General features: G+C 43.7%; 1 protein-coding gene across 4 annotated transcripts in view; it reads right to left on the bottom strand.

Moving 5' to 3' along the window:
- LOC147016215 (GDNF family receptor alpha-4-like) overlaps positions 1-16,154 on the bottom strand; it is a 108,001-nt gene that overhangs the window by 88,172 nt on the left and 3,675 nt on the right. For all 4 annotated transcript variants that reach the window (XM_085849040.1, XM_085849038.1, XM_085849037.1 and 1 more), the window contains exons 2-3: positions 14,719-15,165; positions 14,032-14,097 (exon numbers count right to left, since the gene is read on the bottom strand). In XM_085849040.1, coding sequence (XP_085705166.1) covers positions 14,032-14,097; positions 14,719-15,165 — 513 coding nt within the window. The remainder of the gene's footprint in view (positions 1-14,031; positions 14,098-14,718; positions 15,166-16,154) is intronic.

The following is a 16,154-nucleotide window of genomic DNA, read 5'->3' as shown; positions in this document are numbered from 1 at the left end:
CACGCATCTACGGGCATACACGAGTTACAAATAAATTTGTAGAGAAGAAATGTTTGTATTGATTGGTGTAAATCATGACAACACAGCAAATCTGTGACGTCAATCTTTGTAACAGCGTGTGGGGAGGCGAGTGTAGTGAACTGATCCATATGAGTGATAAACACGTTTAATGACATTTGCAGTGTGTTTAGCATCGTTGTCATGCAGTAAAAAGTTGTTGCCAATTCGCCTCCTTCCTGAAAGGATACCATCCATCCATCCATCCAATGGGACCATACTCTGTGCAGAGTATTGGTGCTGCCTAAGCAGTCTCCTGGGCTATTGGGCACAATCCTGGACAGGTCACCACTCCAACACAGTAAACCAACAAGCTGGCACTCATTTTGCCAACCTCAAAAGGATGACAAGCAGAGTCAACCCTACCTGGTATCAATTCAACAGCCGAGCAGGATTTGAACTCAGGATCCTTGGATCCCAAGCCCACCAACCTAACCAGTAAGCCAACACCAGGCATTCAGGTTACCATGGTGGATTAGAATCTGCTTGTACTTGCCAGCATTCATTGTTCCTTCAATTCTCACCAAATCACCTCCACCAGCAGTGGAAATACTTCCCCAAACCTGAACAGGACTTCCACAATGCTTCACAGTCGACACGTATCCTTATACTTCTCACCAACCCTCCTGATACACTACCTTCTCTTGATTTCAAAAGTTTCAAACTTTGACTCATCACTCCAAAGTACCTTTCCCAACTGATTAGAATCTCAGCTCTAATGTTCTTGGACATATTTCAGTTTCTTCGGTTTGTTACCTTTATGCAGAAATTTCTTTTTGACGGGAACTTACCCATGGAGATCATGTATGATAAGAGACCTTCTGAGAATGGATCACTCCACTTGAACCCCCTGATGTCTGTCTTGAGTAAGTTCAATACTTGTTTGTTTTCTATCTGTTGAGGAACTTATCTTTAAAGATTGCTTATCTGTTTTGCTGAGTTTCTTTGGCCTTCCAATCCCTTGTTTTAAATCTTGAACTGCTCCAGTCTCATTATGCTTCTGTATTGTTGCTTGAATGCCACATGTGGAGACACCTGATTTGTGTAATATTTCTCTCTAGGAATTGCCTTCTTAGTGAAAAACTATTATTTTGAGTCTCATCGAGTTTGATACTACTGCACATGGGCTAAACGATTGAGACAAACACATCTCCATCCCTTTATGATCAAGACATGTCCACTTGCAAAACTCCAACTACTGTCTCTCCTTTACATGCGGGAGATGTTCGAGTCGACAGGACGGGGGTCGAGACCGTTTTACAACATAGAATCCCCAGGGCTATTTCTCGAATAAATCTATACAGTCAGTAAATTAATAGATAGAGAGACGTTTTGCCTGACATTCTAGGAAAGTCTGGTGGAGTCGAGTAGAGTGATGAGATTTAAATTCCGACTGCAGGAGTTCACGATTAATCACTTGAAAATCCTGATGTGATGAAAACATGAACCGCATGAAGGTTGATGGACAGAGAACCACATCTTCGAAGTGTGCGGTGTGACAATAGTTACACAAATTATCTACATGGCAAGGTGTCATTCACTGAACATACATTGAAGGAATGAACACTCAGGGTATGCGTTTTGTCCCCCACACACCCCCCCCCACCGCCTCAACCCCAGGTTTCTGAAGGGCTCTCATGGTCCACCATTAACGCTCTTCTGTTGACACCCATATCCAGGATCCTTGCTCACCTCCACTCATTTGTTCCTCTTTGTTCCCACCTGTGAATCCAACTTCCACATCCTCTTCAATCTCATTCTTCCCTCCAGGTCTTCAAGACCACCATCTTAAATCATCACCAATTCAAAACCATGATCTTTTCTACCCTCGTTACCCCACCCCAATCTCTCCTCCTTCAAAATTTCCAGTTTTCTCTTCTGAGAGTTTCCTTCTGTATCAATCTTGTCCACCCCATGCACCAACTCCTGCCCCTCATTCTTGCCCACATCCATTGTTTGTTTTTCTCCCTCTGTCTTGGCCTTTGGCTCTGCTGTTGGTGTCCGCGCTTGCGCTCTCTCGCTCTCTCTCTCTTTCTCTCTTTCTCTCTTTCTCTCTTTCTCTCTTTCTCTCTTTCTCTCTTTCTCTCTTTCTCTCTTTCTCTCTTTCTCTCTTTCTCTCTTTCTCTCTTTCTCTCTTTCTCTCTTTCTCTCTTTCTCTCTTTCTCTCTTTCTCTCTTTCTCTCTTTCTCTCTTTCTCTCTTTCTCTCTTTTTTTCTTTCTCTCTTTCTCTCTTTCTCTCTTTCTCTCTTTCTCTCTCTCTCTCTCTCTCTCTTTCTCTCTCTCTCTCTCTCTCTCTCTCTCTCTCTCTCTCTCTCTCTCTCTCTCTCTCTCTCTCTCTCTCTCTCTCTCTCTCTCTCTCTCTCTCTCTCTCTCTCTCTCTGCTGTTCCTGTTGTATCCTGTTCTGTTCAGTGTACCTAGTGCTAGCTCTTCCAATAGCCTCGACGATGTATACAAAGAAATTTCCTAAATTCAGGAATCTATTTATTTAAACGTTCAGCTGTGGTAAGCTTCTCACACAACAACATTTTTTTGTTTATTTTTCTCACGAACCCTCCTTCTGATACATTTTTTTAATTATGTGATTACATGTTGTACACAAATACAACAAGCACAGAGGGGATAAACAGTGAAACCGATTTGATTTACACCAACTTATTTAAAGAGAGCACTGAAATGCCAAGCGATGCAAAAGGCTTCAGAGTGCGAAGAAACGAGTGAGGATTTGGATTTTCTGTTTGTACGGAGTCAAGACCAAGACCAGTCCACATTGGGAATCTGCACAGATCGTGGGGAGCCAGGTGCCTTGAGAATTCGACAGCATACCCAGAGCCAGAACATGCAGATGATGAGCATCCACCAGGGGTACAACACCCAGGACAGGAATGTGCAACAGGTGGCAGCACACACCATGTACATAGCAGCCTATAAATGGAAGTCCAGGTGCAATACAGGACATACCTTGAGCGAAGCTCGGAAAGCAGGAATTCCTACATTGGCCACCATGGCCAGCACAATATTTCACTATCTCCAATCATGCTCTCCAGAATGCATCTCCACCAGCCTTCTTGGATTCTCCCGTCATCCTTACTCACACCAAAGAGATTGGTGAGTTCAATAGTAATGTCACGATTTAACTCTCGAGGGATTGAACAGACAAGAAGACAAAGACAGACAGACATACTTCACTTCAATACTCGTTGCAATGTGTGCATATTGGTCTGTGGAGACAATCTGACTGCTGGTTGCATCATTTCTGGGTGACATAACTATATTTTAGGACTTGGCAGGGCAGAAATTTGTAATTTTTTTCAGACTGCTGGGGATAACTCACCTACTCTTCACAAAACAGATAGTGGGATCTTTATTCCCGAACATCCACAAGATAAGGCAAATATAGAGAGGAGACACGGCTTAAGGTCCATCCGAGGGATGGAGCACTTTGTGATGAAACCCCTGCCTGCGAAGCATTAACTAATCAGACAGTTTGTGGCTGGTTCAGGATCAATCCCAGTTGAGAGAGCTCAAAGGTATGGTACCTTCACACATCCTGTTGGACAGAACAGCACAAGAAGAAGACTGCCATGGAAGTATGACCATATTAAATTGAAATCTCCTAAAACTGTGTATACTCCATCATGCTGCACCCTCGAGCTCATCAAACCGAAGCTCACACATGATTTTGAAAACCTTTCTCTGGTGAAGGCAAATTGCTTTCCTGCTGTGGTGTTGGACATTGAAGTGTCACCATGAGGTGTATGGTCTCAATGGACTATTGGAAAATTGTGGTCACGTGGGAGATACTTGGTCATGTGGGTTAGTGCTACGTGCCAAATAATCACGCCTTCACTGTCAACATTCTTCCACAGAAACCTGGTCTCCCTTGTGCACAGGTTCATCCCATATTGTCTTCAGTATCTTCCCCATTCTGGCCACGGTACACTGAATGGTGTAGTGAGGCAGGTGCTTTTAAACAACATGCATTCGCCTCCTGGAAGGCCAATCCGACTGAAGGCAATCCCAGTTCCTTCCACAAAGCTTGGAATAAGTGTGTGTCTTACCCTCAGGAGAGCCAGAAAACGACATCTCTCCAATCTCAAGAATGAACTTTCAAACTTGTCTCCCTCCTCTAAAACCTGGTGGTGCCTTGTCAAGTCAGTCTCTGAGGTATGCTGCCCTTTCATCCCTTCACTCACCTCAAATGGCACCACAACCGACTGCTCATGAGAAGGCCGAGTGCTTTAATTCTCTGTTTGCTTCAAAATATTGTGTCCCTAACCCGTCTCTCTCTCTGTACCCATCCTTCCCAGTCATACCCAACTGATCCTGGATTCTGTGTCTCTTGCACCTGAGAGGGTGGAAAAGTTTCTGGCAACCCTCGACTCTGACTCTGCAACTGGACCGGAAGGCATCAGCTCATGTGTCCGAAAAACCTGCTCTTTTTTTTTTTGGTATACACTCTCGAAGCTTGTATGAGAGCTAATACACAGAAACGCACAAGGGGAGCATGACACAAGAGGGGTGGGAGAGGGAAGGAAAAAAATCAGTGGGGAGTAGAGACATGAGGAGATCTGTGGAAGGCAGAGGGATGGGTGGGGTACATAGCGTAAACAAGATGGACACTACAGGTACTTTAAGGTCTCTACATGACAGGGACTTTCAGGAAAGAAAGCAGGGAATTTGAAGGAAGTGGGTTTGGGGTGGATTAGTGGGGGTAGAAAAGATTGTGGTTCTGGATGGGAGAAGATAAGAGATGGTGGTGAACAGCTGTTTTGAAGACCTGGAGGGAAGAATGGGATTGAAGAGAGTGAGGGAGTTTGTTCCAAAGGTGGGGAAAAAGAGGAATGAAAGAGTGAAGGTGAGCAGTGATTCGTGATTTTGGTGGTTTTGGTGGTGGTTGATGGTGGACCTTGAGCGCCCTGCAGAAATATGGAAGGGACATATCTCAGACAGAGCCGGGGGGGGGGGGGTGAGGCCGGAGAGTAGATGGTAGAAGACAGAAAGACCACCGACCTTCCTGCGGTGAGAGAGTGAGAGGCACAAAATCTCATCCTCATAGCGGGAGATAGCAATGATCCTAAATGCCTTGGTTTCCACAGGATGAAGCCGAGAAAGGTGAGAGGCAGGAGCACCAGCTTAGAGGGGAAAGCAATACTCCATAAGGCTACAGTTGAAAGCTTTATATGTGGTCAGGAGCTCAGGTGTGCCAAAGAAGGACTTTGCATAATGGAGGATGCCCAGTCGGTGACTGGCTTTGGAGGCCAGCTTGGAAATGTCACTTTCCCAGGAAAGATCATGGCAGAGAGTGAGACCCAGAAGCTTGAATGAAAAGACTTCAAGAGGATTGTTGAGAAAATAGATGGGGGGGGAGGGGTTCCAGACAGTCCTTTTGGAGAGACATAGTGAGAGTGTGAGATTTGTCAGGATTGAAAGACATGTTCCACGTATTGGACCAGTTTGTGATTTTATCTAAATCTGCAGAGTGATGAAGTTGCTGCATGCCAATCTGAGGGATGACAGATGGTACGGCAGAGGGTGGAGTCATCAACAAAGAGATAAAGAGAATTTTCCAGAGAGTCAGAAAGATCATTGATGCTCTGCTGCTCTTATGCTTCTCTCTGTCCTTTTCACGCTGTCATTTACCATAGGTCATCTTCCATCTGCTTGGAAATCAGCCATCACAGCATTATATAAAAGGTGCAAAAACGGATTCCCTTCACTGCAGACCAATCAGCTGACTTCCAATCATCAGCAAGGTCATGGAATCCATCATCACAGTTGACATAAAATCATTTAATTTTTCCAATGAACTGATCTCAGATCATCAATTCGGATTCAGGCCTGGCCATTCTACCTTGGACATGCTGCTTCGACTCTCCCAAAATCGTTGGAAGCCCTTATTATCAGACATGAGATCAGGGCTGTCTATTTGGACATATCTCAAGCTTTTGATACAGTCTGGCTTCCTGCCTCGCTCTAACTGTCTGACTATGGCATCTAAGGTCAACTCCACTCATAGATTACTGACTTCCTCCACTCTCGTAGCCAACTCTCATGCAAAGTCCTTCCTTGGCACACCTGAACTCCTATCCACCTAAAACACTTTCATGTATAGCTCAGTGGAGTATTGCTCTCACCTCTGGGCTGGCTTCCCTGCCTCACATCTTGCACAGCTTGACGCTGTTTAAACAAAAGCCTTCAATATCATTGGAATCTCTTGTGATGAAGCTGAGTCTATGGGCCTATCACTCCACCATTGCCAACAGGTTAGTAGTCTCTCTGTCCTCTTCCTCCTCATTTCTGGACTTGCAACCTCTACCTACTCCATGCTTTGTCCCCTCCCCCTCCAGGTATCTGCAGGATGCACGTGGTCCACCAGCAACCCCTTCCTGGTGAAACTGCCGAAATCCATAATCACTGCTCACCTCAATACATTTATTCCTCTTTTTATTTCCCACCTGTGGAACCACCTTCCATACTCTGTTGAATCTCATTATTCCTTCCAGGTCTTAAAGACAGCTGTTCACCACCATCTCAAATCATCCCCCATCCAAAATCATGATCTTTTCTGCACCCGTTAAACCACCTTCAACCCTCCCAAAAATTTGCTTATGTATCCATATTGTCCACTCCTTGCATTCTCCCTTACCCCTCATCATTAATATTCAGGAATAATTCAGGATACCTGCATAATTGATGGGATAATAGGATAATTGCATAATTCAGGAATAAATGATAGGTCACACATGGTTTGGCAGCCATATTGGATTGAAGAAAAATATTAAATAATGTTTTCTCTGGAACCGCTTAATCAACCGGGGTGAAACTTCACATTTATGATCGAGTCATGATGGGGAATACATATTTTAAATTTCAGCTTGATCAAACACACGGTCTGGCAGCCAGAATTATTTAATTGTTTGATGTGGGTTTTTATATTTTATTTTATTTTTGAATAAGGCTCACTTGGCTGTGCCTGGATGGATTTAAGAGTAGAGGAGTAGCAGCTGAAATGCGGTCTATCTTGGTTCCTCCTGATGACTTCATCTTTGTTTTATGCTTGTTCGGGTTCCTTCTGATTACTCCAATGTCTTTTTTGGTGGTCCTTCTGTGTTCTACCGTCTCCTCTCCGGTCTCGCCCCCCCAATCTGTCTGCGATATTGATATGTCCCTCCCCCCCCCCCATATTTCCGCAGGGTGCTCAAGGTCCGCCAGCAACCCACTTCTGGTAAAACTACCAAAATGAAGAATCACTGCTCACCTTCACTCCTTCATTTCTCTTTTTCCCCATCTTTGAAACAAACTCCCACACTCTCTTCAATCCCACTTCTCCCTCCACGTCTTCAAAGCAGCAGTTCATCACCATCTCTTATCTTCCTCCATCCAAAATCATATTTTCTACCCCCGTTAATCCACCGAGCCTCCTTCAAATTCCAACCTCCTTCAAGTTTCCTGCTTTCCTTCCTGAAAATCGTCATGTAAGGACCTGAAAGTCCCTGTCGTGTCCATCTTGTTTACCCTGTGTACCTCGCCCCATCCCTCTCCCTTCCACAAATTTCCTCATATCTCTGTTCCCCACTGTTTTGTCCTTCCCTCTCCTGCCCCTCTTGTTTCCTACTCCTCTTGTTGTACGTTCTGTGTGTTAACTCTTATACGAGCCTCGACATTGTATATAAAAAATAAAAATACCCCCAAGAGGGAGTGCCGGTCATCTCTGCCAGAGGTCGAAAGTAACTCTGTGCCAGACTGGAATAGGGGCAGTTCATAAAGTACGTACGCTCTACTTCCGGGTTTCAAAAACACCCACCCCCTCTGTATGCAGGCTAGTGACCACCCACCCCCCTCATACATCGCTAATCGCTTGCAAAGCCAGCAGTTCCTTATGAACCGATGTTTGTAAGCCATGACGATGCAGTCTCTAGCGGTGTAATTTACCTTTTTCTTTTAATATCACAGCACGTCATTTATGAAAATAAAAGTACAAATTGACATTCAAGACAATGTTAATGTCATAAATGAAAGTAAGTGTGCATATAAACTTGTGTTCCATTGTTTTAGTTAAATCTGACAAAAGCTTCAAATGTAATATTTGTCTCAGAGAGTTCTGGTTCTTAATTTTTTAATACTTTTTTTTGTATGTACGTACTTTATGAACGGCCCATACGGGGAATCAGAACGAAGTTTGAAGGGCTATAAAATCGTAACGAGAGCAAATTTCAAAAAAATGGCTCGTGCTGTTCTAGATAATAGTCCATAGTATCTGAATCACTAATAACATTTGATCTCTCTTGATAAATGAGGGAGGAGATGCGATTTGAAATCGACGATTTTCGCAACTTTGACAGCCTCATGACATTGACCTCGACCTTGGACGACCTTGAAAGTTATTTCGTTGTGCATGTCTCATCGACCTCTATCCATTCCACTATTATTTGTCTCCACTCGGTTTGATTGTGGACGGACGGACGTACGGACGGACGTACGGACAGACTTCGAGACTGGGGTTATTAGGTCATCTCTACTGAGATGATAGAGATGACCTAATAAATGCAGGACTATACCTGTTTGGTCTTCTATTTGATCTGAATTTAATTTATTTTAATCCCATTCTAGGTTCAATTGAATGATAATAATGAAAAACGTCATGGGTCAAGGTCAGCTGTCCAATCAAAGCAGGGTTGCATCAAAGCGGGATGTCTTGGTACCCGGTCATCACTGCCAGCAGTTATAAAGTAGCAGTTCTAACTGTCTCATTAATTACCTAACACAACAGTAAAAAAACACTACACAAAAGGAGTCCTGGTGAGGGTCTGCAATCTCTGATTGCTCTTTTTCTTGTTTATTCTGTGTCATAGCTCTTCCACGAGCCTGAACCATGTTTAAAAAAAATAAAGAAATAAAAAAAAACACTTGAACGATTATGTCTACACACACTACATCTACACACACGACATCAACACACAATGCATCTACACAAATGGCAAATGTCAGGCAAGAGTGGGGGGCTTACTCACTGCGAGGAAGGGGAGGGTCGTATTTACAGCGAGCAAGGGGGAGTGGCTTGTTTATGATGAGGAAAGGGGAGGGGCTTGCTTTCAGTGAGTTAGGGGGAAGGTCTTACCCACAGTGAAATAGGGGGAGGGGGGTGGCGTTTACCCACAGTGAGGAAGGAAAGGGTGATCTTAAGTGCAGGGGGAACTTACCCACAGTGAGAAAGGGAAGGTGAGTCTTACCCAAAGGGAGGGCAGGGTCTTACCTGAGGCTAGGAAGGAAGGTGAGTCTTACCCAAAGGGAGGGCAGGGTCTTGCCCAAGGCTAGGAAGGAAGGTGGGTCTTCAGCACAAAGGAGTCTGAACTGCAGTTGTGAAGGGTAGGGAGTCTTACCCACACCTATGAATGGGAGTCAGAACTTAGCTGCAGCTACGAAGGGGACAGAGGTCTTACATGCAGTTGGGAAGGGTTGGGGATCTTACCACAGCTAGGAAATGGAGGGAGGTCTTACCCACAGCTTGAAGGGAAGAGAGGTCTTATAAGCAGCTAGGAAGGGAAGAGGCATGCTACCCACAACCAAGAATGGAACAGAGAGGTGTTTCCTACAGCTAGGAAAGGAAAAGGGTCTTACCCACACCTGGGAAAGGAGTGGGGGTCTTACTCACAGCCTGGAATCATGGGGAGGGGGGGGGAAGGGTCTTACCCACAGCTTGGAAGCACAGGGGGGATTATGCTCTTACCTGCAGCTAGGAGATATTAAAAGGAGATATTAAGTACAGTGGGGCTTACCTATGTGTAGGGGCTTCCCGAGTCGATTTGTAGCAAGCAAGAATATATATTTTCCCCTACTTTTTAGCTATTTTTAGTCTATTTTGGTATTTCAGTGCTATTTAAAAACTTATTTTTTCCCAAAGAGAGCAAAAACATGTTTGTTTTCCTTTTTTTTTGTTAATTTTTTTTTGTTTTTTACTATATTGGAGATTTTGGTGGTGGCAGTGCTATTTTTCACTTTTTCCCCCACCGATTTTTTTTTTTTCAAAAATTTTGTTGCTATTTTTTTCCCATACTTTGTTGTTTTATACCAAATAAGTTATTTTTCACAATTTTTCAGTACTTTGTTTTACTCCAAAGTGGTTGCTATTTTTTTCCATATTTGTTTTGTTCAAAAATTGCCGACTTAAAAAAATATTTTTCTCCTATTTTTTTTGTTCTAAAACACCATTTAAATATATTTTTTCATATGGAAAAAAAATAGTAAAAAATATCTTTTTGTGTATTTTTTTCCGATTTCTTTTGCTCATATATTATTTTTTGATTAGGGTTACCATCAGCTATAAAGTGAAGGGTTGGGGTCTTCACCCTAATCATACCAACAGTGGTCTTTTGAACCCCAGGCCTACATTTTGATTTGTTATTTCTATATTAGTTCAACAATGCATTTCATGTTTTATTGATTTGTTTACCAATGTGCTGGGAATAAATATATATTTTTATGTGGAAAGGGGAAGAGGGATCTGTAGCTAAACCGTGGTAAGTGTAGTATGATCCATGTGTTTTGAATTGGTTAGATTGCCATGTAACAGGGACCTGTCAGAGTAAGTCGTTTCTGCATGTGACGCTGTTGAGGCAGCGTATATAATTTATAGACAGGGTGGAGAAATTCATTTTGCATATGAAAAACCTCTTATTTGTGGGTGGGGCTAGGTGTGGACTTCCCATCGCAGAGGCACACGTGCCACAGATATGCCACAAGGCCGATTACAATCTCTCTGGCCAGTGCATGCCAGCCATGGGTGGCACAGTGTGCTGTGGAGCCGGAAGTGGCAATATTTTTTATTGGGGCCGACCCTGTGAGCAGGACTCCAAAGGAAGACTCTGCCTTAGAGGAAGAGGAGAACTCAACAAGTGAGAACCAGGAGAGGCTCGTGAAGAAGGTCGAGCAAGTGGTCCACGGAGGAGTTTGGAAGACGTTCTTGTGGTCTTGTGGGATAGACGCAAGTTGGTTTCACCCTGCCTTTCAAGAGGGGAAGAAAGACCTCAAACAGGAGAGCTCCATGTGCACTCCGTGCAAGGAAGCAATTTTAGGAGGAGGAAGAAGTGCCGATTAGGAGGCCTCGTTGGAGAAAAGAACAAAGACAATCACGTGGCCTGGTTGAAGACCCACTCATCGCTAGTCCTACATGTGGCTGTTTGACTTCCTCTTTGGACACAATCACTGGCTCTTGTCTCGCACCTGGTTTCCTAAAGTGGGCTGCATTGACCCTGCGTCACCCTGCTCATCATAGAAACAAAGGGAAATCCCTGCCGCATTATTGTCTTGTTGTATGAGTATGATCTGTGGTGTCCAGTGGGTTAGGTTTTGTGTTTTATTTCTCCTTGTGTACAAGTTTGCATATCCCCATTTACCTCTTTGTGTCTTTTGACTCGCTTGGTTTGTGCTGTTTATGAGAGTGTCTTGTCGACCCTCTTCCCTGTATTTTTTTTTGCTTTTCAAAGAAATCCTTTGAAAGTTAAGAAAACATGTTTCAATAATCTGCTTCCTGTGTGGGCATGCCGTCGATTTTGGCTCATTTGGGCGAACTTGGGGAATGGTAAAGTAGAGTAATAGTGAACGCAGTGCCATAAAAGACCGTTTGGGCCATCTCTCGGCCTGAAAGGTCCCAGCTCAAAGGAATCCTGAATAAACAGGTACACAGACACGACAACATGATGTTTTAAGATCCCACCTTGCTGCACAGAGTTACAAGCAAATCCTTTCTGGGGTCCAAAAAGACCCCACTTGTTTTTGTTCGTTTTTTTTTTTTTGCATACATGACTATGTCACATGGTATTTGTATCGAGCTGGTCCTCTAATTTTTTTCCTCTTGCCAGAGGAGAGGATATTGCATTTGGGTCCATTTGTTTGTTTGTCCGTTTGTTTGTCCACACAGAACTTCAGTGTTTTTCTCTGCAACTGCTTGTTGGATTGAGACAAAATTCTCACCATAGGAGAGACAACTCATGTAGAATGTTTTAATGATAATTATGATCAAGTAGTGAAGGGGAATATATGTTTTAAGTTTCAACCTCATTGGATGCATGATCTGGCAGCCAGAATTATGTAATTTATTGAATCTGGATTGTTTTTATTTTTTTGAATAAGACTCACTTGACTATGCTTGGATTGGTTTGAGGGTAGAGGAGTAGCAGCTGAAATGCGAATCCTATCCAGGTTCCTCCTGATGACCCCATCTTTTATATTTTGCTTGTTTGGGTTAGTTCTGGTTACTCAATTGCAGGACTGTACCTATTTGGTCTTCAATTTGAATTGAATTGAATTTATTTTAATCCCATTCTAAATTCAATTGAATAATAATAAATGTCATGGGTCAGGGTTAGGTGTCCGATCAAAGTGGGGTTACATCAAAGCGGGACGTATTGGTACCTGGTCATCACTGCCAGCAGTTATAAAGTGGCAGTTCTAGTTATGTCTGTTATTAACCTCTGCCATCGAAGATGGATGGAGGTTACTGTTTTCACCCCTGTCTGTTTGTTTGTTTGTGAACAGTATTACGGAAAAACTCCTGGATGGATTTCGACGAAACTTGGTGGCGGGATTAGGTATGGTCCAAGGATCATGCCATTAGATTTTGGACTTGGTCCAAAAAAAAGAAAACAAAATTTTGCAATTTAAAAAAAAAAAATTTCGATTTTATTTGAAAAATATTAGAATTTTTTTTTTTTTTGCATTTTTACATGTTTTAAGTGATTTCCAAACAAAAAAAAAAATTGTTAGAGAAAAAAACAACAACAAATTTTGCAACTTTTTTTCAAAAAAATTTCGATTTTTTTTTTTGGCATTTCTACATGCGCGTCGATCTAGTTTAGTTTATTCAATCGTGGTTCAGTAGAGTCTGAACCGTTTTGACCTACAATGAATAGGATATCAGGTTCACTTAAGTGACCCAGCAGGATTGGCGGCGGAGGTTTTGCACTCTACCGAGTGCTCCCCCTCTAGTTAATTACGTAACACACCAGTACATAAACACCACAAAATATACACCACACAAAACAAGTCCCAGCAAAGGTCTGCAATCTCTGATTGCTCTTTTTTACTTACGAAATCTAAAGATGTCGTAAATATATTGATGACTTCCGTCATCTGTTTGTGTGTTTGTTTGTTTGTTTGTTTGTGTGTGTGTTTGTTTGTGTGTGTGTTTGTAGGCATGATAACTCGAGAACGGAAGAAGCTACCAATGTCAAATTACACCACGTGATTCAGGAGGGCGTGATTCAGGATGGCAAGTGCTGATTAGATTTTGGTCAAAATCGGTCAAAGGTCAAGGTCACAGTGAGGACAAAAAACATTCGATTTTTGATGGTTTGGTACAGAATCATTGTAGAAACTTCTGGTTTGCGTCGCTACCTTCTCTCGAGACAGCTTTTATTAGACAAGGTCAGAGATCAAGTTGACGATTTCGTAAATTAAACAAGTTGGTAGGATTAGGGTTAACCATACAGGGATGAGGGATCATACCCACAGCGAGGATGGGAAGAGAGCTCTTCCCTACAGCTGGGAAGGAAGGGGTGATTTTAAATGTGTGAGTATCTTACCTGCAGCTAGGGAAGTGGGGGGCGGGGGGGGGTGGGGGAGTACAGTGCAGGTGAGTCTTCCCTCCAGCAAGGAAGGGAAGAAGGGTCTTAGCCACCGCTATGAAGAAAAGGGGAGGGAGTCTTACCCTCAGCTGTGAAGTGAGTGGGAGGGGGTGGGGTTAGGTGTAAGGAGGTCTTACCCATAGCTCAGAAAGGAAAAGGGGTTGTAAATGAGCACAGCTAGGAAGGAATGGCTGGTCATAAACATATGGTGTTTTTCCCCTCAGCTCAGAAGGGAAGAGGGGTCTTTGCTGCCACTGTGAAGGGTGTTGTTTAGTGCATGAGGGTCTTACCTGCAGCTCAGAAGATTAGAGGGATCTTACCCTCAGCTAGTCAGTGAAGGGGATGTCTTACCTGTAGCAAGCGCTTGCAACAAGTAACTCGTGGGTTCGTAGGGTGAACTCTCGAAAAGATCGTCTCCTTGGGGAAAGAAAAGGAGTGTTTGATGCATCGATGAGTCAACAGAACATTGTGGTGTACTACCCCCCCCTAACCACCTCCCTCATGCCTCCCCCCTCCAGTCTATCAAGCACAGGCTTCTCAAATGACAATGTGTAGGAGTCACATAGGTTTCCAAAATCTTAAATCGACAACCAACCCTGGCAAATTGTGTCCTTATCAATGAGCTGGCTAGTTGTATCATGTATCCTAGACCATTATGTATCATGTATCCGAGACCAATGGGTATCATGTATCCAAGACCACTGGAATTCACGAATAATCAATTGCCCTTAAGGTCAACACCCAGAATGTGTTTTGTTATTGTTGGAGATAAAATAATGAATCATCAGTCATATGGGGGTGGGTTGAAGGAGGGTTATGGTTTGGCATATTGATTCGTCGTTGGCACTGATTTTATAAGCAGTCGATCTGTTATGTGAGGTTCGCAATTTGGAACATTAATATTTTTCTGCAAATACCATGACATGTAAATGGATGGATAAGCGATTGTCATAATATAATAATATCATAATGTGACAATAGTAATGTAATTCTGGGGTAAACTATGTGTTTGGTTAAAAAGGCACGAATCGCTTGTACCCCGTGCCAAGCCCTCGTTCATGACCCAGTAGATCCTCAAGCAGCTCTTCTCACGCCTCATGCCCCGCCGGCACCGGCAGTAGTATAGAGCGCTCGACTGCAGTGCTTCCACGGCCGCCACGCACTCCTTGAGCTCCAACAAATCCCCTGAGCCAGCCACGCACTGCCTTAGCGTACGGAGACTGCTTGAGCACACAGTGTCTGCCATACACAACTCCTGGCCCCGCACGCAATCTGTCTGGTACGGAGGAGGTCCTGCTCGCAGCATGGAGTCAGTTTGGTACGGAAGAGGTCCTGCTCGCAGCGTGGAGTCAGTTTGGTACGGAGGAGGTCCTGCTTGCAGCACGGAGTCGGTCTGGTATGGATGACGTCTTGCTCCCAGCATGGAGTCAAACCGGCCGGTTCGCCGGGACACCGAGTCCGACTCTGAAGAAGCGGCAGAGTGTCCTACAGAAGTGGGAAGATGGGGGCACAGGGTTAGGTAGTCAAGGATAGATGAGCACAACAAAGGCTTTGAGAGAATGTGACCAGTGAATAATCTCGGAATAAGGGACAGGCCTCAGAATAGGAGTAATAATTAGTGAGACAAGGGGTAAGACTCTGAAAACCAGCATAAGGAGTGAGATGAGAGGAAGGATTGGAAATATCATGAAAAATGAGTGAGAAAAAGGAGAGGACTCAAAATACAAGGAATATCATAATAAGGAGTGAAAAAGGAACAGAACTTGGAATACATTGAAGGAGTGCGATAAGGGTCAATACTTGGAATACTGGGAATAAGGAGTGAGATAAGGGAAAGGACTCAGAATACTGGGAATAAGGAGAGAAATAAGAGCAGGACTCAGAATATCAGAAATAAGGAGTGAGATAAGGGAAATGACCTGGAATACTGGGAATAAGGAAAGAGATAAGGGCAGGACTCAGAATACTGGGAATAATGTGTGATTATAAGGGCAGAACTGGGAATACTGGGAAGAAGGACATATGGGCAGGACTCAGAATACCTGGAACAAAGACAAAGATAAAGGAGAAGACTATCACGCATGTTAATAACTTACAAACTAAGTTTAGGGCTTCCCACTGGGGAGGGAATTAATAATCTGTGGTTTCAATGGTTGGATGCTCACAAAATAATACCAATGACAATCGAGTTGATGAGACTTTCTTAAAAACAGAACGGTTACCTGAAACCTCCAAAGCTTGTGATTTCATTCATGTATGACTCTCTCAATTTGATTCCCCATCCATAAGTAACTCCCCAGGATGTGACTAACTCCCTGGGCTGTGACTGACTCCCCGTGTGGCGGTGAATGACTTCATGCTGCCATGACCTCTAGTACTGCCATGGATGACTCCCCGTGCTGCCGTGGTTGACTCCTCGTGCTGCCGTGGATGACTCCCCGTGCTGCCGTGGTTGACTCTCCGTGCTGCCGTGG

Source organism: Eptatretus burgeri, chromosome 12, assembly GCF_056783735.1.
Source record: "Eptatretus burgeri isolate ZD-2024b chromosome 12, Ebu_testis_v1, whole genome shotgun sequence".
Classification (NCBI taxonomy): domain Eukaryota; kingdom Metazoa; phylum Chordata; class Myxini; order Myxiniformes; family Myxinidae; genus Eptatretus; species Eptatretus burgeri.
This window is presented reverse-complemented; position numbering and strand designations above follow the sequence as displayed.